The sequence below is a fragment of the Acinonyx jubatus genome, chromosome E1 (genome assembly GCF_027475565.1).
Source record: "Acinonyx jubatus isolate Ajub_Pintada_27869175 chromosome E1, VMU_Ajub_asm_v1.0, whole genome shotgun sequence".
NCBI lineage: Eukaryota > Metazoa > Chordata > Mammalia > Carnivora > Felidae > Acinonyx > Acinonyx jubatus.
The window spans coordinates 40,444,468-40,467,518 of record NC_069397.1 but is presented as its reverse complement, the minus strand read 5'-3'; the positions used below and the strand labels follow the sequence as shown (position 1 = coordinate 40,467,518).

Below are 23,051 nucleotides of genomic sequence, written 5' to 3'. Positions count from 1 at the left end.
ATTTCCCCACTGAAATGGAATACTAGCTTTACCACCTACTAAATACTCTGTACACTTGGTCTATTTTTGAACTATATTATTTCCATTGATCGGTCTATTCCTGCACCAAGGCAAAAAGGTTTTCGTTTTATAATTTTAATATCGGAATATTTAGTATCAGAAGGGCTCGGTTTTTCCTGATTAATAACTGAAAATTTAAAATATAAAATAAAACAATAAAATTTACCTTCTCACCTTCCCCTCCAAGTGTGTCTACCACTTTCAGGGGTGTTTAAAAGAAAGCCGGGTTCTCCCAAGGAGAAACTTTTAAAACTGATACTGCAAGAAGAATTAAAGTGGTTCCGCTCGGAAGTGACAAATCTAAAGAAAAGTCACAGAATTACAAACCGGCAGTCTCCTCAACCTCAGCTCGTCCTTCACCTCCCCTCGCTACCTTTGCCCACCCGCCGACGCCTGCCGCGCTTCCCAGCTTAGCCTCTAGGGGGCGCGACGGGGCCCGTAGGCGAGTGGACCCGTTCTGACCTCTGGAGCGCCGGCAGGGCGGTCGTGGCGTCACGTCCGGTCCGGGCGGAAGTCCTCCCCTGGCCGACCGGGAAGTAGCTGAAGACTGGGCGATGGCAGTTCTGGAGGCCTCCCTCCGGGGCAGACCCGACGCCACGGTGCCCCCGCGGTAGACCGGACCACGGTGGCGGGCACCGGGTTCCAAGGTGACGGGCGTCGGGGGCTGAGCCGGGGCCTTAGAAGGGAGCCTGGGAACCCTGACGGCCCCTGTTGCAGCCCCTCCCTGACTCTGGGCTGGTAAATTGCCTTTGCCAGCGCTGCCCCGGAAACGGGTCTGCCTGGTATCAGACCGTTCCTACAGGGAACGGCGCGGGCGAGGATTTGCCCCCTTGACTACACCAGCAAGGCAGGTGGTAGCCTCGGACCAGGGGCTCGAGGGCGCTGATTCTCCCTAACATCGCCTCCTCTCCAACGCCGCAGGGATGGAGGGGTCTAAAACGTCCAGCAGCACCATGCAGGTGAGCTTCGTGTGCCAGCGTTGCAGCCAGCCCCTGAAACTGGACACGAGCTTCAAGATCCTGGACCGTGTCACTATCCAGGAGCTCACAGGTCAGCGAGACCCTTGAAAAGAGGGTGGTCAAGATCGTGGAAAATGGGCAGCTTTAGAGATGTAGGTCTTAAGGTAGCTATTTTTGTAGTCGGCCATAGACTCTCGCTGTATGAACCTAGGAAAGTCATTTCATCTCTCGGGCTCCCTATTTTCTCTTTGGGAACGTGAAGAAGTTCTGACACTGTATCCTTCTGAGAGCTTCCTATTCTAAGGAGAGGTCCTTAGTGTTCTGCTCCTGCTGTTTCAGAGTAAAGGAATGTGTGTGTATAATAATAAGCACCATTTGTTGAGGGCTTACCATATACCAAGTGCAGTGCGTGCATTACTTCATCTGTGCAACAGCCCCTACGGGAGAGTACAGTCATCATTTTACACATGAGGAATTGAGGCTCAGAGAGCTTAAGTGACTTATCAGTGGCCAACAGCTGGTAAATGGAGGAGCAGAGTCTTAAGAAGTTAGAAAAGGAACAAAAAGGCTGAATAGGTAGTTTAAATAAGCTCAAGGGTCCAGAGTCAGCCTGCTTGGATTTAAATCATAACTCAATTACTAGCTGACTGACTTTTTGCAAGTTACTCTACTTTCTAAGCCCTGGTTTCTTGGTTTATCTGTAAAATGTAAAATGACCTCAGGATAGTTGTAAGGATCAAATATGATGAACATAAGTACTTAGGAATATACTGGGCAAATAGTACTCAATAAATGTTAGCTATTATCATTACTACCAATTTCTCTTTTTTGAGTAGAATTAACTCTAATACATTTTTAGCCTTTTATTATGGAAAATTTCCATTGTATGGTCAAGAGAACAGCGTAATGAACTCCCTTGTATCTGTGACCCAACTTCAACAATTAGCCACATTCTGCCATTCTTGTGTTCTCTATATCTTCACTCACCTCCCATCCCCGCTCAATTATTTTGCTTTTTATTCTTTTTAAAAAATAAATTGGCATGTCTTTATTTTTTTATTTTTTAGTTTTTTAATATGAAATTTATCGTCAAATTGGTTTCCATACAACACCCAGTGCTCATCCCAACAGGTGCCCTCCTCGATGCCCATCACCCACCTTCCCCTCCCTCCCACCCCCCATCAACCTTCAGTTCTCAGTTTTTAAGAGTCTCTTATGTTTTGGCTCCCTCCCTCTCTAACCTCTTTTTTTTTTCCTTCCCCTCCCCCATGGTCTTCTCGTAAGTTTCTCAGGATCCACATAAGAGTGAAAACATACGGTATCTGTCTTTCTCTGTATGGCTTATTTCACTTAGCATAACACTCTCCAGTTCCACCCACGTTGCTACAAAAGGCCATATTTCATTTTTTCTCATTGCCACGTAGTATTCCATTGTGTATATAAACCACAATTTCTTTATCCTTTCATCAGTTGATGGACATTTAGGCTCTTTCCACAATTTGGCTATTGTTGAAACTGCTGCTATAAACATTGAGGTACAAGTGCTCCTGTGCATCAGCACTCCTGTATCCCTTGGGTAAATTCCCAGCAGGGCTATTGCTGGGTCACAGGGTAGATCTATTTTTAATTTTTTGAGGAACCTCCACACTGTTTTCCAGAGAGGCTGCACCAGTTTGCATTCCCACCAACAGTGCAGGAGGGTTCCCGTTTCTCCACATCCTCGCCAGCATCTATAGTCTCCTGATTTGTTCCTTTTTGCCACTCTGACTGGTGTGAGGTGGTACATGAATGTGGTTTTGATTTGTATTTCCCTGATGAGGAGCGACGTTGAGCGTCTTTTCATGTGAATTGGCATGTCTTTAAATGCACAAGTGTTAGCTGTGCTTTAAAACAATGTTTTTTTAATCTTTATTTTTTTGTGGGGGGGAAGTGCAGAGAGAGGAAGGTACAGAGGATCTGAAGCAAGCTTTTCACAGACAGCAGAGAGCCTGATGCGGGGCTTGAACTCATGAACCATGAGATTATGACCTGAGCCGAATTTGCACGCTCAACTGACTGAGCCACCCAGACACCCCTAAAAATTTTTTTTAAGGTTTATTTGTTTAATCTCGACACCCCACATGGGGCTCAAACTCACAATCCTGAGATTAAATCGCATGCTCTCCTGACCAAGCCAGCCAGTCGTCTTTAGCTGTGCATTTTTGACAAAATGAATAACTCAGTATAACTCAGATCATGGTGATGTAGAAAGTCTCCTCATGTTCCCTCACTTTCCTTCCTAGTTATTCTGGAGGAAAGGGGATGTTGACATTTGTTGTGGAAAACCTCAAAGTATATAATGAGCCCTCACATACCCATCACCTCCACAATTATCAGTGCCTATTTAATCATGTTTCATCTACAGCCCCATCTATTCCCCTCCCACCCTGGAGCAAATCCCAAACATAAAAATACTGTAAATGTTTTGGCAAATATTTTTGAAAGACAAGGTGTCTTTTTGTTTTTAATTTTTTTAATGTTTGTTTATTTTTGAGAGAGAGACAGAGTGTGAGCAGGGGAAGGGCAGAGAGAGAAGGAGACACAAAAGTCGAAGCAGGCGCCAAGCTCTGAGCTGTCAGCACAGAGCCCGATGCGGGGCTCAAACCCACGAACTATGAGATCATGACCTGAGCTGAAGTCGGACGCTTAACCGACTGAGCCACTCAGGCACCCCAATAAGGTGTCTTTTTAAAAACACAGCCATTAGAGGCTCCTGGGTGGCTCAGTCGGTTAAGCATCGGACTTTGGCTCAGGTCATGATCTCACGGTTTGTGGGTTTGAGCCCCTCATCAGGCTCTGTGCTGACAGCTCGGAGCCTGGAGCCTGCTTTGGATTCCGTGTCTCCCTCTCTCTCTGCCCCTTCCCCTCTCACACACACACACACTGTCTCTCTCTCTCAAAAATAAATAAACATTAAAAAAAAATTCAAAACACAATCATGACACCATATAGTGGAAAAAACTTAACAGTTCCTTAATCTGATTTTAATGGGGGCAAGGGGAAGAAGATAAGAGATTTCATCTATATGCAAATGGTACTTTAAGAAAAGGGTGGTGGGGCGCCTGGGTGGCTCAGTCAGTTAAGCTTCTGACTTTGTCTCAGATCGCGCTCTCGCAGTTTGTGCTGAGCTCAGAGCCTGGAACCTGCTTCAGATTCTGTGCTCCCTCTCTGCCCCTCCCCCACTCACACTCTGTCTCTCAAAAATAAACGTTAAGGACAAGGTGGAAGGCAGCGCGTGGGTGCCTCAGTCAGTTAAGCGTCCTACTTCAGCTCAAGTCATGATCTCACAGTTCCTGGGTTCGAGCCCCTCATCGGGTTCTTTGCTGACAGCTCAGAGCTTGGAGCCTACTTGGATTCTGTGTCTTCCTCTCTCCCTAACCCTCCCACCCCCACTTGTGCTGTGTCTCTTTTTCTCTCTCTCTCTCTCTCAAAAATAATAAACATTAAAAAAATTTTTTTAAATAAATTTTAAAAATTAAAAAGGTGGAGGTGGGAGTGGTGATGAGAATTTGTTTTTATTATTTCCCATATTTTCATACACAATCTGGCTTTGTTAAGACTCTAACTCAGTATTTTCCTTGTCCTTAGCTCCATTACTTGCCACAGCCCAGGTGAAACCAGGAGAGACCCAAGAGGAAGAGGCTAACTCAGGAGAAGTATGAAACACTGGAATGCAAACTGGGTTTCTGCAGGGTACTTGGTGCTTCTAGAGCGCCCAGACTTTTGGAAACTCTGGTTAACAAGAGACATTCTACATGATCAGGCCACTGTGGGTCAGAAGTACACCTGAGGTTACAGGACTACTGACTGAGGCATCAGTTTAAAAATGTGGGGAGGGGTTTTTTATTTGAAGCAGAATTACAAGCCATTAGAGGTAGGAGGTGAGATGACCTATGTGTCCAGGTCATCCCAGGGCATGCCTGGTTTATGTCTATTGTCCTAGCTAATTATTAATATCTACTGCTCCCCATTCTCAAAAGTGTCTTAGTTTGGACTAGAGTATGATTACGCTAGCCAGAAGGGATTGTCAGTATCAGAGAACATGTCATTTTTAAGCTGCGGTAACGTTAGTAATAATTTTCTTTGCTGAAGGTAGATGTCATAAGAGTTTGATGACATATCAATTATGTCAAAGTATCAAAAACATATAAATCATCTACCTTGTCGTATGCCATGGCAAACTTCATTGCAGTCTGATCTGCCTTTTTCCTTGTGCCATGATTTAGGGCCTTCTCTCCCCTACCCCTGACTGGTCAGTGTTGAGAAAATGCAGATTTAACCACACAATAACTACTGTCACATAGATATCACATGGTTTGCCACAAAAAATCACATGGGACTTGGCGTTTGTCTGTATGAGGGGTCCTTTCTTAGTGCACATATACCAAGGATTGGCTAGATCATACCCATTTCTTACGTCTCTGTGATTTATCAGGTCCTGTGGTTATCAATCAAAGGTAAAGCCAAATGGTTCTGAGGCTCTTTGGGAAATAGACTCCCCCTGTAAGCTGTCAGAATTCTAATGCCCTCTTATTTCCTTCCCAGGAGCCATTTATTGAAACTCGCCAGGATGGTGTCTCTCGCAGATTCATCCCCCCAGCCAGGTGCCTACTACTCCTCAGCCCCCTGTTCCTTGCCAAAGGCCAGTAGAATTTTAATGGAACCCAGAATTGAGACCTGGAGCCAGGTGATGGAAATAAATCCTCATCTAGCCTTTTGGCTCTTCCAGAAAAGACATATTCTCTTATACCTGGCCCATCACCTTCCAGTATTGATTTTTTCCTGTAGCCGTTCACACAGTGGGAAGGGACGGTAGCTCTCATGACGAAGAATCGAGAAAAGTTGAGGGAGTGAATGACTAATAAGAGAGAGGGGCTCTTGAAAAGTTTTAAAATAGCAGATGTTGTTAGATGTTCAAGTTCTTAATCGTTGATGCATGTGAAGGCTGCTGGTGAGGGATATGATATTTAAAAATGGTCTTTCCTGATTCTCCTTCCTTTTCTACTATAGACACACACACATGTCAGTTTTTGATGCCCCCTCTCCCTCCTTAGTCCATCCAGGCCAACCTTCGTGCTGAGTGCCCCTGTGGAAGACCAGCATGGCCTTCCCTTGGGAGAGAGGTACCCTTGGGAGGTCAGTCGGGCTAGGAGTGGGTATGCGCCTTGAGGCCCCTCAGCCAGTGCTTGAGAGTCTCTGCCACTGCCACTGCAGTAGGTGGAGTGGAGGAGGCCTCTCTGCTCCCTCATGTGGCCCGTGGGCGGGGGGCTGTCTGCAGGATGATGTCCACAGAAAGTGCCAACAGCTTCACTCTGATCGGGGAGGCATCTGATGGCGGCACCATGGAGAACCTCAGCCGAAGACTGAAGGCAAGACTGTAGCAGCATCAGGAGGCGGGCCTGGTGGGAGAGGGGGTGGCCGGGCAGGTAGCCTGGGGCAGGCCCTCCCCTGACTCTCCCACACCCCACGCTTCCAGGTCACTGGGGACCTTTTTGACATCATGTCAGGCCAGACAGATGTGGATCACCCACTGTGTGAGGAATGCACAGATACCCTTTTAGACCAGCTGGACACTCAGCTCAACGTCACTGAAAATGAGTGTCAGAACTACAAGTGAGTGCCTCTAGGACCAGTGCCCGGAAACGGAGATCTGGACCGTGAAGCTGTCACTGCTCGGAGACTGCTTGGCTCTTACCCAGGCGCCGTGCTCCGCTCAGGTAAACAGAAGGACAGGTTCCCCGCGGTGAGTGTATTCTGCCCGTGTCTTTGGCAGACGCTGTTTAGAGATCTTAGAGCAAATGAACGAGGATGACAGTGGACAGCTACAGATGGAGCTGAAGGAGCTGGCGTTAGAGGAGGAGAGGCTGATCCAGGAGCTGGAAGACGTGGAAAAGAACCGCAAGATAGTGGCAGAAAATCTCGAGAAGGTCCAGGCTGAGGCTGAGAGACTGGATCAGGAGGAAGCTCAGTGAGTGGTCACCCTGTTCCTCTGTCTCCCTTCCCACAAGGCTCCAGTAGAAGCAGCGGCTTCTGACTGAATGTGTCTGAGCAGTTTGTCAGCTGCAGTCGCCTGTCATTTGGTAGCATGTCTGCTCCAGATCCCACATACTGTTTGCGGGCCCTGCTTCTCAAGGTCTGTTGGGAGGGTTATGTGTGAAGGGTCAGCATGATTAAGTGAAAAAAGCATGTTGGTTGAATAGAGAGCAGAGAAAGAAGGGTTCTAAGTTGCATTGCTGCCCTGGGGGGAGCTGAGCTCGTTTGGGTAAGTCAGCCACCGAAGCTGGCATCCTCCTCTGGAAAGATGGACGTGTTGGCCTACATTCGTTCTTTCCCAGCCGGGAAATGTCACTGGTGATCTTGACCTGAGAGAACCCCCTGTGTAGTGGAGGAGACACAGTATCCACATTAACTAAAGTTGGGGGAGTGATGGACAGAGAAAAAAGTTAATGTTTTCAAAGGAGTGAACAAGTTACATCGGAAATGGTGTATGCCAACTATACAGAAGGACAGTGAGTGCACAGAAGTGAAGTTTTGGAAGTTCACCTGTGGTCAGTTCCTGGAAGAAGCCACTCTTAACGCCCTGACCCCACTTCTGGAAAAAAATTAGAAATACAAGAGGCATTTGGTCCTGGTTTAGGAAGAGTCCTGTTTGCCTCTATCTTTTGCACGTGGGCAGCTGGAATTTGAGACATTTCTGTCCCTCGCAGGCAAAACAGCTAGGATCTGTATGTTCCTTTGAATGGGATCTGTGCCAAATGGAAAGGATGCTGTAACTAGGTCTAACCATAACCACTAGAATACATTGTTCTGGGGGGTGGTGAGAGAGAAATTCTAGCCCTGAACCTACAGCCTTCAATGGCCACCTTGCTGCTCACAGGTATCAGAGGGAATACAGTGAATTTAAGCGACAGCAGCTGGAGCTGGACGATGAGCTGAAGAGTGTGGAAAACCAGATGCGTTACGCCCAGATGCAGCTGGACAAGCTGAAGAAAACCAACGTCTTTAATGCAACCTTCCACATCTGGTAATGCGGGTTGGAGGGTGAGGAGTGCCCGGAAAGCACTGCACGCCTGCGCCTTAGCTGGTGACCGCCAAGCCGGGGTGCCCGCCTCCATGAAATAGGGCTGTGCGTCATCTCCCCATCCAGGTTGCTTTCATTCCTTGTGATGGGATAGACATCTCAGGGGGTTGGAATTCTAGAGCTTGGTGACATTCACTCTCCCAAGGAAAGGGAAAGATCTGAGCCCTCCAGCCCCGTGAAAACTTTGTCATCTGCCTGGTGCTGATTTCTTAACCCCTAGGGTCATTGATGTATTTATTCGACATTTCATCCATTTAACTAGTATCTGTTGAGTATCTCCACGTGGTAGGCACTATGCTAAGCGCCAGAAGGGCAACAGCAAACAACATGCGTTCTGCCTTCTGGTTGCTTACAGCCTCGTGGAAGAGACGGATACGTGACAGACTGTTGTTATGCGGTATGATAGCTGTAACCCTCGGGTGCTCTGGGGCCACCTAAAGACACTTTGCCCAATTTGGGAAGGCCGCATGCAGAGTTTTCCCCAGGGGAGGTTGATGCTTAAGCTGAGGCACGAAGTGGAAGTTTGCAGAGGGAGGGGGCTTGTTCCTGGCAGAGGAACATCATGTGCAAAGACACGGAGGAACATGGGAGTGGGGCATCCGAAGAACTGAAGAGCTTATTGTGACTGGAGATGGAGTGTGAAGGGGAGAGTGACAGGATATGAAACTGGAGAGTGACCAGTTCCCCCAAGGACCTTGTAGGCCTCATTAAGGGATTTGGACTTCATCCAAAAGGCACTGGAAACCACTGAAGCATTTTAGGCAGGGAAGTGACATAATTACTTTTGCATTTGTAAATGATAGTTTCACCTGCAATGTGGGAGATGATGGGGGCGGGGCAGGGAGAGGACAGTGCCTTTGGTAAGGAGACTTGTCAGTAGGACTCTAAGCAAGAAAAGATAGAGCAGTGGCATGGAGTTTGGGAAAAAATGGACAAATGGAAGAGATTTAGGAAGTCCAATCAAGAGAGCTTGGTGGGTTGTTTTTTTTTTTTAATTTTTTTTTAACGTTTATTCGTTTTTGAGACAGAGACAGAGCATGAATGGGGGAAGGTCAGAGAGAGAGGGAGACACAGAATCTGAAACAGGCTCCAGGCTCGGAGCTGTCGGCACAGAGCCCGACACAGGGCTCGAACTCACGGACCGCGAGATCATGACCTGAGCCGAAGTCGGACGCCCAACCCACTGAGCCACCCAGGCACCCCGAGAGCTTGGTGGTTTTTGAGGGGAGGGAGCAGGGAGAGAGCATTCAAGGGTGATGCCCCTGTTTCTACTTTGGCATCTGAGCACAAGGGGTAAAGATGACAGCTCACATTTGGACATATATTTATTTATTTACTTACCTACCTACCTATGTTTGTATTTGTTTAACATGTTGAGTTCATTTATTTTGAGAGAGAGAGTGCGAGTAGGGGAGGGGCAGAGAGAGAGAAAGAGAATCCCACACAGGCTCTGCACTGACAGTGCAGGGCTTGAACTCACAAACTGGGAGATCATGACCTGAGCCAAAATGAAGAGTTGGATGCTTAACCGACTGAGCCAACTCATGCGCCCCAGATGTGTATTTAAAGTGCCAAGTAGAGGAGCGCCTGGGTGGCGCGGTCGGTTAAGTGTCCGACCGGCTCAGGTCATGAACTTGGCGGTTTGTGAGTTCGAGCCCCGCATATCAGGCTCTGTGCTGACAGCTTGGAGCCTGCTTCAGATTCTGTGTCTCCCTCTCTCTCTGCCCCTTCCCTGCTCATGCTCTGTCTCTCAAAAATAAATAAATGTTAAAAAATAAATAAATAAATAAAGTGCCTAGTAGAGGGGCGCCTGGCTGGTTCAGTCAGTAGAGCATATGACTCCTGATCTCACGGTTGTGAGTTCAAGTCCCACGTTGGGTGTAGAGCTTACCTAAGAAAAAATAAAGTGCCAAATAAAGCTTACCATGAATCTGGAGATGAGGGAGATCTATACCAGCGTTTAGGTGCAAACAGGAAGTCTCAAAGTTGCTGAGTGTTGAGTTCTCCCTGTATTTTCTCCTGCCCTCCTGCCTTAGGCACAGTGGACAGTTTGGCACAATCAATAACTTCCGACTGGGTCGCCTGCCCAGTGTTCCTGTGGAATGGAATGAGATCAATGCTGCGTGGGGCCAAACAGTGTTGCTACTCCATGCCCTGGCCAATAAGATGGGTCTGAAATTCCAGAGGTAAGAAGTGCACCCCTTTCTTGGGGTGTGGCATGTCTTTGGTTTTTTTTTTTAGACGTTTATTATTTTTGAGAGACAGAAATAGAGCATGAGTGGGGGAGGGACAGAGAGAGAGAGGGAGACACAGAATCTGAAGCAGGCTCCAGGCTCTGAGCTGTCAGCACAGAGCCTGACATGGGGCTCGAACTCATGGTCTGCGAGATCATGACCTGAGCTGAAGTCGGACGCCCAACCGACTGAGCCACCCAGACGCCCCCCGGGTGTGGCATGTCTTTGATGTAATTTGTATTTCCAGCCTGGTACTCTCCTCTGCTGCGGCAAGAACCCTTGTTCACAACACACGGAGAGTTTTCTGCCTGTGGAGACTCCCGTTGGCTTCTGGTCGGCTTCTGGTAGAGACTCCCAGAAAAGTCGCTTTCCACTCATCAAGCAGTCCTTGAGCTGCATGACCGTAGCTGTGGTCCCCAACCCATCGTCTCCAGAACCTTGGGGGTTCCTCCGGCTGTTTTTAGCTTTTGTTTTTTTTTTTCAGCCTAAACCAAAACCTACATTTACCTGTGAAAGACCCCCAGACAATTACGTAATAAATGTAGTTCAGTAAACAGAATCTTTTAAACATGGGAGTCTATGGGGAGATGAGAGACAGAGGTGGAAATAGTAAAAGTAGTCCTTGGATAGGATGAAGCATGAAAATCACTGGGTTAGAACATTTCAATAATCGCTTCAGGAGGAGCCCTGTATCCACCTCTGTATGCGTCTGCATTTTAGGTATCGACTTGTTCCCTACGGAAACCATTCATATCTGGAGTCTCTGACAGACAAATCTAAGGTACTCTGGGAAGCCCCATCTTCAGTGGGATGCAGAATCCTGGTACCTCCTGACAAAATGGTTTGCTTTTGATAATAGCATTTCTTAGTTTGTCCCTTAGGTGGAGGGGTCTCATGATCCTATGTCTTGTTCAATGCCTTGTCTTGTTCAGGATTAGCTCTTTGGGGCCTACAGACAAAAAGTAGGTTTTTACAGTCTGTCGAAAAGGGCTAAGGGCAGATCAGAGGGGGATGTGTATGGTAGGCTAGGAAAGGAGTCACTGTGAGGTATTTAATACATCTCTGGTGATAAAACAGTTCCTGGGCATTGCATTTGCCCAGGATTACTGCTTCCAGTGAAATACAAACAGGACTTGAGAAATGGAGAGTCTTGGGAACACTCTCTGGTAGCCTGTCTTGGTGCCACACCCTCAGCCAGTTCTCTCTTCTTGGGCAGGAGCTGCCATTATATTGTTCCGGGGGGTTGCGGTTTTTCTGGGACAACAAGTTTGACCATGCCATGGTGGCTTTCCTGGACTGTGTGCAGCAGTTCAAAGAAGAGGTTGAGAAAGGCGAGACACGTTTTTGTCTTCCTTACAGGTCAGTATTCCCTAATGCTCCATGAACCTAGAGTAGGACCAAATAGAGCATAACCAAAGGGACAGTAAGAATGGAGGCAAAACATGGTCTAAATGGTAGGAAAGCAAAATCATGACACTGGTGGGCAAAGAGTGATTGAACACTATAAGCAGGACAGAATATGACCATCTGGTCACATATTCTCTTCGGTGCTCTGGGGGATTTTCTTAGCACAGAGCTCAAGCTGGCTCTCTAATTTCAGGAAGCTTTCCTCTTAAGCCCTTGGAAATACATAGGAATGCTTCCTTTGGTCAAATGTTGTAGGAGCCCAGTGATAGATGCAGACCTTAGTTCAAGAGAACAAGGCTGAGCTGCTTCCGTCACCCCAAAACAAAGCATTTCTTTTCTCCTGCCTCCCTTCTCTCCCCATGAGTTCAGGGATGCCTAGGAAAACAGTCAGGGGTACTGTAACCCTCACTTACCCTCTGCTCCAGGCTTCTCATTTGTTTGGGTGTGTGTCCTGTCCCTGTACTCTGCAATGACAATGAGGCTCTTGTGACAGCCTTCTTGATGTTTGGCTTTTAAGCAAATCCAAAATACACTACCATTCCTCGCCAAGAGTTCTTTAATAGATAAAATGACGTGAATGGTCCCATGATCAAGTCCCTGCCCATTTGCCTGAACTGACTTAACTCGGATCTCAGTTACTAATGAGCTCTGCTGTGTGCATCTGCAGGATGGATGTGGAGAAAGGCAAGATTGAAGACACAGGAGGCAGTGGCGGCTCCTATTCCATCAAAACCCAGTTTAACTCCGAGGAACAGTGGACAAAAGCTCTCAAGTTCATGCTGACGAATCTTAAGTGGGGTCTTGCTTGGGTATCCTCACAGTTTTATAACAAATGACTTTTTTTCTTAGGGAGATGTTTGCCTTAAAGGCTTTAAATTTTGTTTTGTTTGAAAAAAAAAAAAAAAATGTTTTAAATTAAATTCGGGTACTATTAACAGCACATGTTTACAATACCAAAACAGAAAAAATCTACAAAAGCCACTTTATTTCAGGATATCATGTGACAGATAGTTTCCAGGGCTACAATGTGTCATGTACAGCTATCAGCCTTTGTCATAGGTTTGACTCTTAACCCCAAACCTTCCTTTCCCTCTCTCCCCTCAAAACAACTAATTTAAAATTGTTTTTGTTTTTGTTTTTGTTTTGTTAACTGAGTTGAATTGAGATCAATGTGTTTTCACTGGGTTTTCTCTCTCTCAACTTCCTGCACTTACAATATGAAATAGAAACTTTTGTCTCCACTGAGACGACGAGATGTGTGAGACATACAGCTGGATAACGTGAGAAAATGACACATAAGCTTTGGTCACCAGATGATGTGATCAGAAGCTTGCAATTTAACACTTGTCCTCACTTGCTTCCAGTGCTGAATGCCTATTCTGCTCTCTGTTAGAGATATGAAATGGTGTTTGATATTGTTTGAGACATTATGGAGAGATTTAATTATTTGTAATAAAAGATTTACTGCAGTCTCATAACTGCCCAGAAGTGCACTGCTGGTTTTTTTGTTGACTAAAATAGAGCACTTTGTATCCTGGGAGTATTGAGTTCAAGTGCAGGTATGTGAAAGCTCTGTTGAAACATGTTTAGAGATGGATTGGTGTTAGTTTTAAAAAAGACTAATGGCAATAGACAGCTGTGGAGGAAGCCCTATTTGTGTACATGTCAATGACAGAACAGAGATGTTAAACTAACTTTAAGGGGAAATAAAGGCTGCCTCCTTGATGCTCAGTCAAGGTCACCCAAACAGTCTCGGTTTTCAAGCCCCTGGTTAACACTAATTTCCACATCCTATGTTCTCTTTCAGTGAAATGAACAGTTAAGGAAAAGCTATAAATACCTTGTTAAACAAAAACGAACCAACTTCACTAATGTTCTATCTCCTCCCAGCTCCTTGACATTTTCAGTCTGATACAACAAAAAGGACATGCTTGTCAACTTTAACTCTTTGTCCAATGCAGAAAAGCGCACATGAAGTTGGAACACAAAACATAGTCCAAAAGATACTTGGAACTTTTGTACCCTGAGTTGAAGAGTAAACAAAAGGAGGGATAAGCGCAGTGGTGAAGGCTGTTCAATACTTGGCGGGTGGAGCCTGCCTCACGTGTTGGAGGAAGTGGCAGCCCGCAGAGCTCTGGCCTCCAGGTGGGGGGGGACAGGCTGTCGCCCTGGAGTGTTGGCACCCACGCTGTGAGTCAGGATTGCGTAAGAGAACTCAGCGATGCTTTCCAGGGTAATGCCAGTGATGCTCTGCAAATGCTCCACAACCTTCAGAAATAGACGGATTTTTTTTATTACTAAATAATCTCCACGTGTTTTAGTGCACAGACACATCGCTCATGCTGTTCTCTCAAGCCAGATGTAAATTTTTTCATTTCTCTGAGTTTACCGAGATGATTAAATCCAGATCCCAGTGTTTGCCAATGGCCAAATTACATTAGGATGGATACCTTTACCCTGATCGTGTTAGCCTGGAAAGTTTCTGCTAGACATCTCATTGTGCTGGAGGTAAGGTCTGTGAAATATAAATGGGACACTTGGGCCTTGACATTGTCTTCTATTTGGGACGATATACTTATTGGACTTGAACATGATAGTGGATATTGTCAGAAAGGGAAATGAACGAGCTGAACACGGACCTCCATTTCCAGCTCCACAAGGGAAAAACTGGAGAGCGCTTTTCAGACCTCCTCTAGCATTTCCTCCCCCAAATCCTGCTTATTCATCCTAATCCTGGGTCTTGACTTATCATTTAGAAGTTGTCTTCTTTTCCTTTAACTGATGGGAGAATGCTTTCTATTAAGTGAATTCTGACCGTGCTGGTCCTGCTCAGTGGTGCGTACCTGGCTCCAGCACTCATGGTTTTGGATGAAAGCACTTGCCGCAATGATTCCTACTCCCAACAGCATGAAGTCTTCCTTCACTGAAGCAAACTTCTCCCTGAGTGATTAAAACCATATTAATTTTGGAGCTAGAATGAAATTTGATCTTCCAAACCCGAGGGTCACGGAACTTCAACTAAGAGTTGTTTATGTTGATCATCTTGGACTTTTTGAGATATGGAAGGAAATGGCCAAATAATAGCTAATTGACCCCCTCCCCAGCCCAACTGGGATTAAAACCTGAGCCTTCTGACTCGTTTATGGGCCTTTTGTTGTCCCATCGGTCTTCCTAACAAATGTAACTGAGTCTTTTTACCAGTCTGACTTTACAGTAATCAACCACTTTTGTCCAAGTTGCAGCCCTGTGACTATAAGGGCCGTCCAGTAATCTCAAATTTAAGCAGCCATAAAGGAAGAACTAAGAAAGAAAGTATGTTAATTACCTGAAGTCATTTAAATTTAAAACGAAATACTTCAGAGTTTTGCTGATTGGGCTTAGTCATCTGCATCCAAGCAATACTGGAAGTTAATTAAAAACAGGTAACCTGTGCAGGTTATCTGTGGCCTGGATGCCTTACTGGGGAAATTCCATTCCCATGGTATGTTCTCGAGGTATGTTCCTAACTCGCTATTTCTGGAAGAGGCCTACCCTAAAGGAGTTGCCTTACCCTTGCAGCTGACTGGGTATGGAGTTTTCAATTGAAGCCCTGAGCAGGCTCTCATATACGGGTTCGTGCAGGAGATAGACAAGGTCGAGCAGGGTCAGGCAGGTTGCATGCAGCTGTGTGGCTGGGACCAAACAGCCATTGTATCCTAGATGGAGTGTGGGCATGGTAAAGCACATTAAGTGCATCTTCTCTGACCGTAATCACCGTTGTCATGTGACATAAAGCTCTTGAGCTAATGTTAATGAGTTCTGTAGGAAATCTCTTTAGTTGGGAGGTCAATTTTATTTTATTTTTATTTTTTTGGAGGTCGATTTTAAAATGTTTATTTTGAGAGAGAGTGTGTGCGTTCGAGCAGGGGAGGGGCAGAGAGAGAGAATCCCAAGAAGGCACCGTGCTGCCAGTGTAGAGCCTGACATGGGGCTTGATCTCACAAACCATGAGATCATGACCTGAGCCTAAACCAAGGTGCCCCAGGAGGTCAATTTTAAAGGATAAAGGGAGGGGTGCCTGGTGACTCAGTCCATCAAGCATCCAACTTTGGTTCAGGTCATGATCTTGCGGTTCACGCATTTGAGCCCCATGTCAGGCTCTATGCTGACAGCTCAGAGCCTGGAGCCTGCTTCAGATTCTGTGTCTCCCTCTCTCTCTGCCCCTCCGCCCCCCCCCCACTCTCTCTCTTTCTCTCTCTCAAAAATAAATGTTAAAGAAAAAAAGGATAAAGGGAGAGGTAGAGAAATCTCCATCTACAGTATATATACAGATAAGAGTATATTTGTTTGTTCCCATCTTATCTCATACCTCTCTAGAAAATCACCTCTTTGATCCTACAGCAAGAGTGCCTAGTGAGTCCAAATAGAAGCCAGGTGCTGAGACCTGAGTTTCCTTTCCTGACAAGTACCAGAGGGGACACGTGACTGTGTCCCCAGTCTTCCTGCTCCCCCCCACCCCCGACTTCCTGCTGTTTCTCATTGGCAGGTTCTTTCCACGGCTTCCAAACCTCTGGGCACATTCTTGTTGCCTTCTATGGACGACTCCAACCCATATTCTCTGACACACGTAATAAAGTACCTAAAACCTCCAGAAGCATCTCTACATATGCCAGGGGAGTAGGCAGATTGATTTGGAAGTTCAGGGACTTCAAAACATCAAGCTCTGACTCCAGCAGTTCCTCCTTAGTGTGCACATACCCCAGAGACTGGAGGAAATTCAGGACTGTAACGTTGCTGATAATCTGAGCAAAGAAAAACAAAACAGTGAGAGGGAGAGAAGGGTGTCAGAATAAAGGTCATACATCTTGGCACAGTATACAAAGCTTTTCACAATCCAGCCCATGCCTTCATCGCGTCTTCTCTCTTAGTAATTGCCCCTTAAACGCCCCCACGCCGTCGTGTAGGATTACTTGCAGTTTCTGAGCCCGTCCAGCTCTCCAGGCCTGTATGCGTGCTGTTTCCTATGTCTGGATCTCCCTTTCCTCCCCCTCCTCTCTCCCCACTTTCCTTAACTCCTCTCCATCTTTTTTAAGGACCTTCCCATCTCCTGCCCATACCCCCTTCAAAAAGTCATGGTCTCTAAATATACTTCCTTGACTCTCCAAGGCTGTGGGTGTACATTCATAGCCATCTGTATTTACACTAATCAGAGCACTCTCCCACATTATTTGCCTGCATGTCTTCTCTCATTGGATAATAAATTCCTTGAGATCGCAGGCAATATGTTTAATGTTGTACCCATGGCACCTAGTGCAGCATCTGACCATAGAAGACAGTGAACATTTGTTGAGTGAATGGTATTTTACTATATAGGCATTGGGTAGGGGTATGGAAACATTTTATCCCCTATAAATGTGACCATTTGTCTTTAATACTGATAGGTCTGTTGGTAATTCAGGCACCTTATGTAAACTGTCCTTGAGTCCAAGGGGAGGAAAGGTGACCTGTATGAATGGTGGCATCTGTCCAGCAATTATACTTTGGGAACAGAACTTCAGGCTATTTAATAACTGCCTCTGTGTGACTGTGTGTGTGTGTGTGTGTGTGTGTGTGTGTGTGCATGTGTAGGAGGTATGCCTAGGAAGCATAATCACACTCTGGAATTTCCACAGGAGTAGTAACACCTAGCTTAGGAGCAGGTTTCTCACAGTCACCTTTGGACGAGCTGGTTTCTCCTAACATTCAGGTGTCCATGAGAGACCCCAGTTCCTTACTTTGCAGTGGAAGGAAAGTTTGCTCGCCAGTTGAACACATGACACAAGACGCAGGATGAACTTGTTGAAAAGCTGTTCTTTCAGAGCTTTCCAATTCTGAGTCTCCGTCTTCTCTCTCAGCTGGGTCGTGGCTTGCCTACAGATATTCTCTGCCTGCTTAACCATAAACCTGTAAGGAAGGGCAGGGGAGAGTAAACCATCCGCACTCACTCAAACTAAAGGGAGTTTGTGCTATCGAACTATGCTATATCTCCTCCTCTCCAATATCAGTCCCTTGGTGAGACATGTGCATTTGTAAGTAACAGAGGGTGTAAAACCAGGCCTCATGGTAAGGGACAACTGTACTTTTTTAAGACTTGGAGACATTAGCTATTCTGAGAGGTACCACTCACAAAGACCTATGCTCAGGGCTTTACCTTTCTAGGATTTCTACAGCCTGGTAGCTCACGGATTTCTCCAGACACCATTGTTCAGACAGGAGAAAAACAAACTCTGCCAAAACAGAAAAGAAGAGCCTAATTCACAAGGTGCAACCAAAACCACTCCGTGAACTCCTGGCATTGTGTAAAAGCCACGAGGGGGCCGAGGGAAGAGGGTCAGGGGCTGAGAAGGGGGAGACTGGAACAACACAAGCTGAGCTTAGTTCCCTTTCCTGCCAACAGGCAGATCCAAGCGGACAGAGCCCCCTTGGTGACCCTTGAGCCTTCCTGTGGGTCTCAGCTGATAAAAGGCTTGGCCGGCTACACACAAACATACCAGCTGGTCCAGTTGGCCTCTACACCATGCTGGGAACCTCCAGCTTCAAGAGAGATTCTTGGATGGATAAAAACCCTAACCCCTATATTCTGTTTTCAGTGGAATGTTGACAGGAACAGAAAAGTCCCTCCTGGAGCTTCAATACTCTTCGTAACAGTGTTTGTTTAGTAACCACCCTCTGGAGAACTCCCATTGCTTTACAAACAGGATTCACCTTACAGCTGGACACCATCTCTCCACCACCCGTTTGTTGGGTAAATCTGCAGTGGCTGAGCCTGTCCGCAGGAGCAAGTTTGTTACTGGGGAGTGGCTTGTTTTGAAGAAATATCCCCTACGTCAGGGACCACAGCCCACTCTGTGAGGGGGGCAAGGGCATTGGGAAGATGGGAAGGGCAAGATACCTTGGCAAAATCTTAGGCCGCCTCTGTTTCTCTTTGAAAGAAAAGCCCCAGATAGAATTCTATTTAGTTTGCGTTATCATTAGAGGGTGGAAACAAGGGTAAATGTTAGTTCTCAACAAAGAAAGCTCCCACAGAACTTGGGACTTTTAGCGCTGGTTAGCAAAGAATTATGCATAGTCAAATGACCATGTGTCTTCAGAGAAAATTTGCCTTTCTTAGGCACATAAAAGTTAAGCTGGCGCAAGACAGTTGAACAGTCTGCCCAACACATGTTACACATATGTACAAAACCTGGCTGTTATAGAAACTAAAGCCCTGCTAGCAGTGCCCAATGCAGAAGATAATTAGTTTAAGCAACTAAGCAAAATACCCTAGCACACGGAACTGTGTGTTATTAGTCCTTTTGTTTGCTGGAGGTTAGGCCTTACTTCTTCGGTGTGTGTGTGTGTGTGTGTGTGTGTGTGTGTGTGTAGTTGTTTGGGTTTGGTTTGGGACTGAATTATCTGGGCAGTTGTTTCTATTTTCTAGTTTAATTTGCCAAGCAAACTGAGCTAGGGTTAGATGCAATAGGTGATGGTTACGCTTTCCCTTCCTGCTGGCTCTCCCTCCAGCACTTAAAAACATACATCATTTACCTGAAAGACCCTCCCCTTCTATCCTCTTAAGCTAGTTTTGCATCACTGTTAACTTTCTTGAGAGCCTTTGCTCAAACCTGCTGCTTCCACTTCCTCGTGAATTCCCTGACGTTCTGTGGTTTGGCTTCTACTTTTATCAACTTGCCGGAATGATGGTCTCAAAGGCCAGAGAACAGGTCCAAACTGTTAAACATCATCACCTTTTTGCAACTTTCAATCCCGTCGTTCATATCCCTGAGGCAGCTGACATTGCTGACCATCATCCTTCTTGAAACTCTCCTCTTGGCTTCCAGAGGTGCCTTGGTTCTGTTCCTATCTCCCTATTTTTAAGAATTTCCTTCATGACTCTTCTCCCTACTCCAGTTGCCTGAACACAAAATGTTTCCCAAGGGAGGAAATGTCTTTGACCTGCTTCTCTTTTCTCCCTCTCAGACTCATTCTCTACCAGTTTCAACAGTATCACTATGGAGATAACTCCAAAACCGTTATCTTTAGTTCTGACCTCTCTTCTGACTTTTTTCTTAAATATCTTACTAGAAACCTTCCTTTAGAGGTTCTACAAGCACCTGAAACTCAGTGGATCTGAAACCAAAGCTGTTCTCTTTCACAAACAAAAGTCATGCCCTGTTTTATTATTTTTTTTACTAGATGTATGTATTTCTCTTAATGGCACCACTATATTCCCATTCTCTTAGACTCAACCCTTTGGCATGGTCTTCTTTGCCTTCTCCACCTCTTAAATTCACCCACGGCAGAACCCAAGATTTTGTCTCTGAAATGTTTTTAATCCATCCTCCCCTGCCATTCCCTCTGCCCTATTGCCTAAACTAGTGACAGAAGATTCCTACTGGTCTACCTCTCCCCTATCCCTCCCTACTCCACTCCATTCTATATATCGCAGCCAAAATAATTTTTTCTAGGGGGAAGGTTACAGTCATATCACTCCCCTATTTGAAAACCTTCAATGCCTTCTTGTTTTCTTACTAAGCCAAGTATAAACAGTCCCCCACCCCGGCCCTTGGCATGCAAAGTCCCATATGGAATGTCTCCAAACTACTTTTCTGGTCTTAATTTCAACTCCTCCCCCACATGCTCTGGACAACCTGGACTTAACCACTGTACCCACACTCACCCTAAGCTTCCCTGTTTCCATGGCTTTACTCAGGTTAGCCCCTTTTGGTAGAAATGCTGCCCCCCTCCTCCACCTTCATCAACCAAAACCTCATCCTGCTTTGAGGTCTACCATGCCTGGAGAACACTCTTAAATCTTCCTAACCTCACCTCACACTATCGCTTCTTTCCATCCCCAGAAAGCTTCTTTTATCTGCTGTGTCACTTAACTAACAGTACCTGTACCTGGTCATTTACAGATTTGTTCTAATATCCTCTAAAGATTAGGCATGGTTTGAAAGCAGGGGCTGAATCTCTGTTTTGTCCTTCTGTCCCAAGCGGTGCGGGGAAGCACTCTACATGGGTTGAAATCAAGGGTAGGGTGCTGGTGTTATCTTGTTCATCACTGTATCCCCTGTACCTCGCATATAGTGGTTACTAACAACACTTATTTGAATGAAAAAGGCAAACAGAATCTCCAGGCTGGGGTGCCTCCCAGACAGGTACCCCAGTCTCCCACAAAACCATCTCCCGGGGCCTGGGTCCACACCCACGATCCGGGTCTCCCTGAAGCTGCCCATCCGGCCGGCAGCCCCCTGCACGGCTCGCTGGTTCTGCTGCGCCAGGTGAAGCAGAGCGTCTTCGATCGTCTCTGTGGCAACAGCTCCAAATTGAAAGTCACTGAGGGAGGCCAATCTTGACCTCACAGGTTCCTGCATTTTCAGAAGCCTTTGGGGGCACCCGGACGGCTCACGGGATCCATAAACCGACCCCCTTAGCTTCACCCCAGAGTCTTCCGCCACACTCTGTCTGGGACTCCTCGTCCCCTTCTGTGTGCTTGTCTTCACCTCAAGTCTGAGGAAAACCCAGTTTCCCCCACTGCCTCGAGCCTTCTACAGCCCTTTCTCGCCCTAACGGCCACGGACCCCTCAGCCAATCAGAAAGCTCGGCTGGTTTGCCACCCCCGCCCCCCTTCCCCTAAGGCCAAGAGCCGCACTCCCCTCGCGAAAGAAAACGCGGACTACAATTCCCAGAGTCCGCTGCTGCGGCCAAGGACGGCTATTCCCAGCAAGCCCCGCGCCTTGGGGCTACGAAGGGCGGAGCGGCAACATGGCGGCGTCAGGAGCTGGTGATTCTCTCGATGCTAAGAGTGGAAAGGCCCCCGTGGCTCAGCGCATCGACCCAACTCGAGAGAAGCTGACTCCCGCGCAGCTGCAGTTCATGCGGCAGGTGCAGCTCGCCCAGTGGCAGAAGACTCTACCACAGCGGCGGACCCGGAACATCGTGACCGGCCTGGGCATCGGGGCCCTGGTGTTAGCTATTTGTATCCGTTCAAATTGTAGGCTCAGGAGACGGCATATGGGGGCAGAGACGGGAACAGTGGCGAGTACTAGGTAGTGTGGGGGTGGTAAAAAGAGCCAGAGCCGTGAAAGTCTTGGCCATTCCTGATGCTGAGCCAAGCGTTTAATGTACCTTACTTTGTCACTGTAAGATGCTCTTTTAATATGCTTTGTCAATAATAACGGAATAATCAAGGCTCAGAAAAGCAGAGGGCAGAAGATCCAATCACTGATTTGGGAGGGTGAGAGAATAACAAGGGTGGTGGAACAAGGCTAGGAAAAGGCAATGTGCATACTCCAAGTGGTTTCCTGAACCCACTTCCCCAGATGGTTACACCTTCTACTCCGTGTCCCAGGAGCGTTTCCTAGATGAGCTGGAGGACGAGGCCAAAGCTGCCCGAGCCCGAGCCATGGAGAGGGCATCGGGACCCTGAACCAGATGGGCACTATGCATCTCCAACCTGCTGGAGCCCCTTCACATGGTGGATGATGCCCCATGACCCTGTGGAAATCAAAGCCTGCACACAGCATTGCTGGCCTCAACCTTGGACGATGAATGAGCCCAAGAAGCCAGGGATTTATTGCGTTTGGCCTGGTCAAGGGAATATTGGCCACTTCATGCTCACTGTGTCCAGTCACTGAGCCCTTCTTATAGTATGTTTCCTTATTTGAGAGTTGTACAACCTTGACCTTGGCTTTTCTCGGTCTTTCTAACTTTGTGGTTTACCTTCTCCACCTCCCAGGGGCTTAGCTGTTATAGGGGTGGGGTGGCAGCTCTGTGTGGTGTTGGAACCTAAAGTGGAAAAGATGGGGTTAGGTTGAGAATAATAAACTGAGTCACCTCTCTTGGAGCCAAGATGAGTGTGTTGAGGCTGAGGGATGGCATGACCATGCTGGAAAGCTCCACAAGCAGTAGCTGCAGCAGTGGCATTGCCCCAGGGAGCTGTAAATGTTTAACTAGAATTACTTTTTTCCATGAGATGTTTCCATCTGATTTAAGGGAGAGATCATGGTAGGTCACTGGGCTGTGTGAGACCAAACTATGTCTCCAGGGAGGGAAGGTCACTTTTTTGTCCTCTACCCTTAAAGACAATACACCCCCTACTCCCAACTTTCCTGCCTTTACCCATTCTGAGAGGTGTAGATGAAAGATGAGGGAATTAAAATTCTTTTAATTTCCACTTGGACCTTGCTTTGTAGGCCTAAGGTGGGGTCTAGATGAGATCTTAGCTTGGTCAAGTGCATCATTGGTTGATCTTGCAGTTTCCTCATGAAC

At 46.7% G+C, this 23,051-nt stretch overlaps 3 protein-coding genes across 7 annotated transcripts; 2 read left to right on the top strand and 1 right to left on the bottom strand.

Moving 5' to 3' along the window:
• The first annotated feature begins 548 nt into the window (after positions 1–548).
• BECN1 (beclin 1) lies at positions 549–13,273 on the top strand. 2 transcript variants are annotated; one of them, XM_015069626.3, is made up of 13 exons: positions 549–707; positions 982–1,110; positions 4,647–4,714; positions 5,604–5,662; positions 6,113–6,181; positions 6,337–6,427; positions 6,535–6,671; positions 6,832–7,026; positions 7,936–8,082; positions 10,176–10,325; positions 11,094–11,154; positions 11,590–11,732; positions 12,448–13,273. In XM_015069626.3, the coding sequence occupies exons 2-13, from the start codon at positions 984–986 to the stop codon at positions 12,614–12,616; spliced, it is 1,416 nt and encodes a 471-aa protein (XP_014925112.1). In that variant the 5' UTR covers positions 549–707; positions 982–983; the 3' UTR covers positions 12,617–13,273. The 2 variants fall into 2 exon arrangements, with proteins under 2 accessions (XP_014925112.1, XP_014925113.1); XM_015069627.3 differs by lacking the exon at positions 6,113–6,181.
• CNTD1 (cyclin N-terminal domain containing 1) lies at positions 12,657–21,365 on the bottom strand. Of its 4 annotated transcripts, none has more exons than XM_015069628.3 (7): positions 20,986–21,365; positions 17,950–18,025; positions 17,534–17,702; positions 16,399–16,561; positions 15,331–15,475; positions 14,624–14,720; positions 12,657–14,048 (listed from the first exon to the last, which is right to left on the bottom strand). In XM_015069628.3, the coding sequence occupies exons 1-7, from the start codon at positions 21,152–21,154 to the stop codon at positions 13,881–13,883; spliced, it is 987 nt and encodes a 328-aa protein (XP_014925114.1). In that variant the 5' UTR covers positions 21,155–21,365; the 3' UTR covers positions 12,657–13,880. The 4 variants fall into 4 exon arrangements, with proteins under 4 accessions (XP_014925114.1, XP_053068449.1, XP_053068448.1 ...); XM_053212474.1 differs by lacking the exon at positions 20,986–21,365 and adding an exon at positions 19,526–20,946; XM_053212473.1 differs by lacking the exon at positions 20,986–21,365 and adding an exon at positions 18,504–19,496.
• A 142-nt stretch (positions 21,366–21,507) lies between these two features.
• On the top strand, positions 21,508–22,626 carry LOC106972617 (cytochrome c oxidase assembly factor 3 homolog, mitochondrial). The gene is made up of 2 exons (XM_015069624.3): positions 21,508–21,759; positions 22,103–22,626. The coding sequence occupies exons 1-2, from the start codon at positions 21,546–21,548 to the stop codon at positions 22,207–22,209; spliced, it is 321 nt and encodes a 106-aa protein (XP_014925110.2). The 5' UTR covers positions 21,508–21,545; the 3' UTR covers positions 22,210–22,626.
• The last annotated feature ends 425 nt before the right edge of the window (positions 22,627–23,051 follow it).

Bases quoted from the DNA above. Each gene is read 5' to 3' on its own strand.
- BECN1 (XM_015069626.3), top strand. From the start codon at position 984: ATGGAGGGGTCTAAAACGTCCAGCAGCACCATGCAGGTGAGCTTCGTG. The intron at 6,672-6,831 runs GTGAGTGCCTCT...TGTCTTTGGCAG, and splicing joins AATGAGTGTCAGAACTACAA to ACGCTGTTTAGAGATCTTAG. The intron at 11,733-12,447 runs GTCAGTATTCCC...GTGCATCTGCAG, and splicing joins CGTTTTTGTCTTCCTTACAG to GATGGATGTGGAGAAAGGCA.
- CNTD1 (XM_015069628.3), bottom strand. From the start codon at position 21,154: ATGCAGGAACCTGTGAGGTCAAGATTGGCCTCCCTCAGTGACTTTCAA. The intron at 18,026-20,985 runs GTGTGGACCCAG...CTGTTTTGGCAG, and splicing joins CAGGGAGACCCGGATCGTGG to AGTTTGTTTTTCTCCTGTCT. The intron at 14,721-15,330 runs GTAAGGCAACTC...TTAATCACTCAG, and splicing joins ATACCCAGTCAGCTGCAAGG to GGAGAAGTTTGCTTCAGTGA.
- LOC106972617 (XM_015069624.3), top strand. From the start codon at position 21,546: ATGGCGGCGTCAGGAGCTGGTGATTCTCTCGATGCTAAGAGTGGAAAG. The intron at 21,760-22,102 runs GTATCCGTTCAA...CCACTTCCCCAG, and splicing joins GGCCCTGGTGTTAGCTATTT to ATGGTTACACCTTCTACTCC.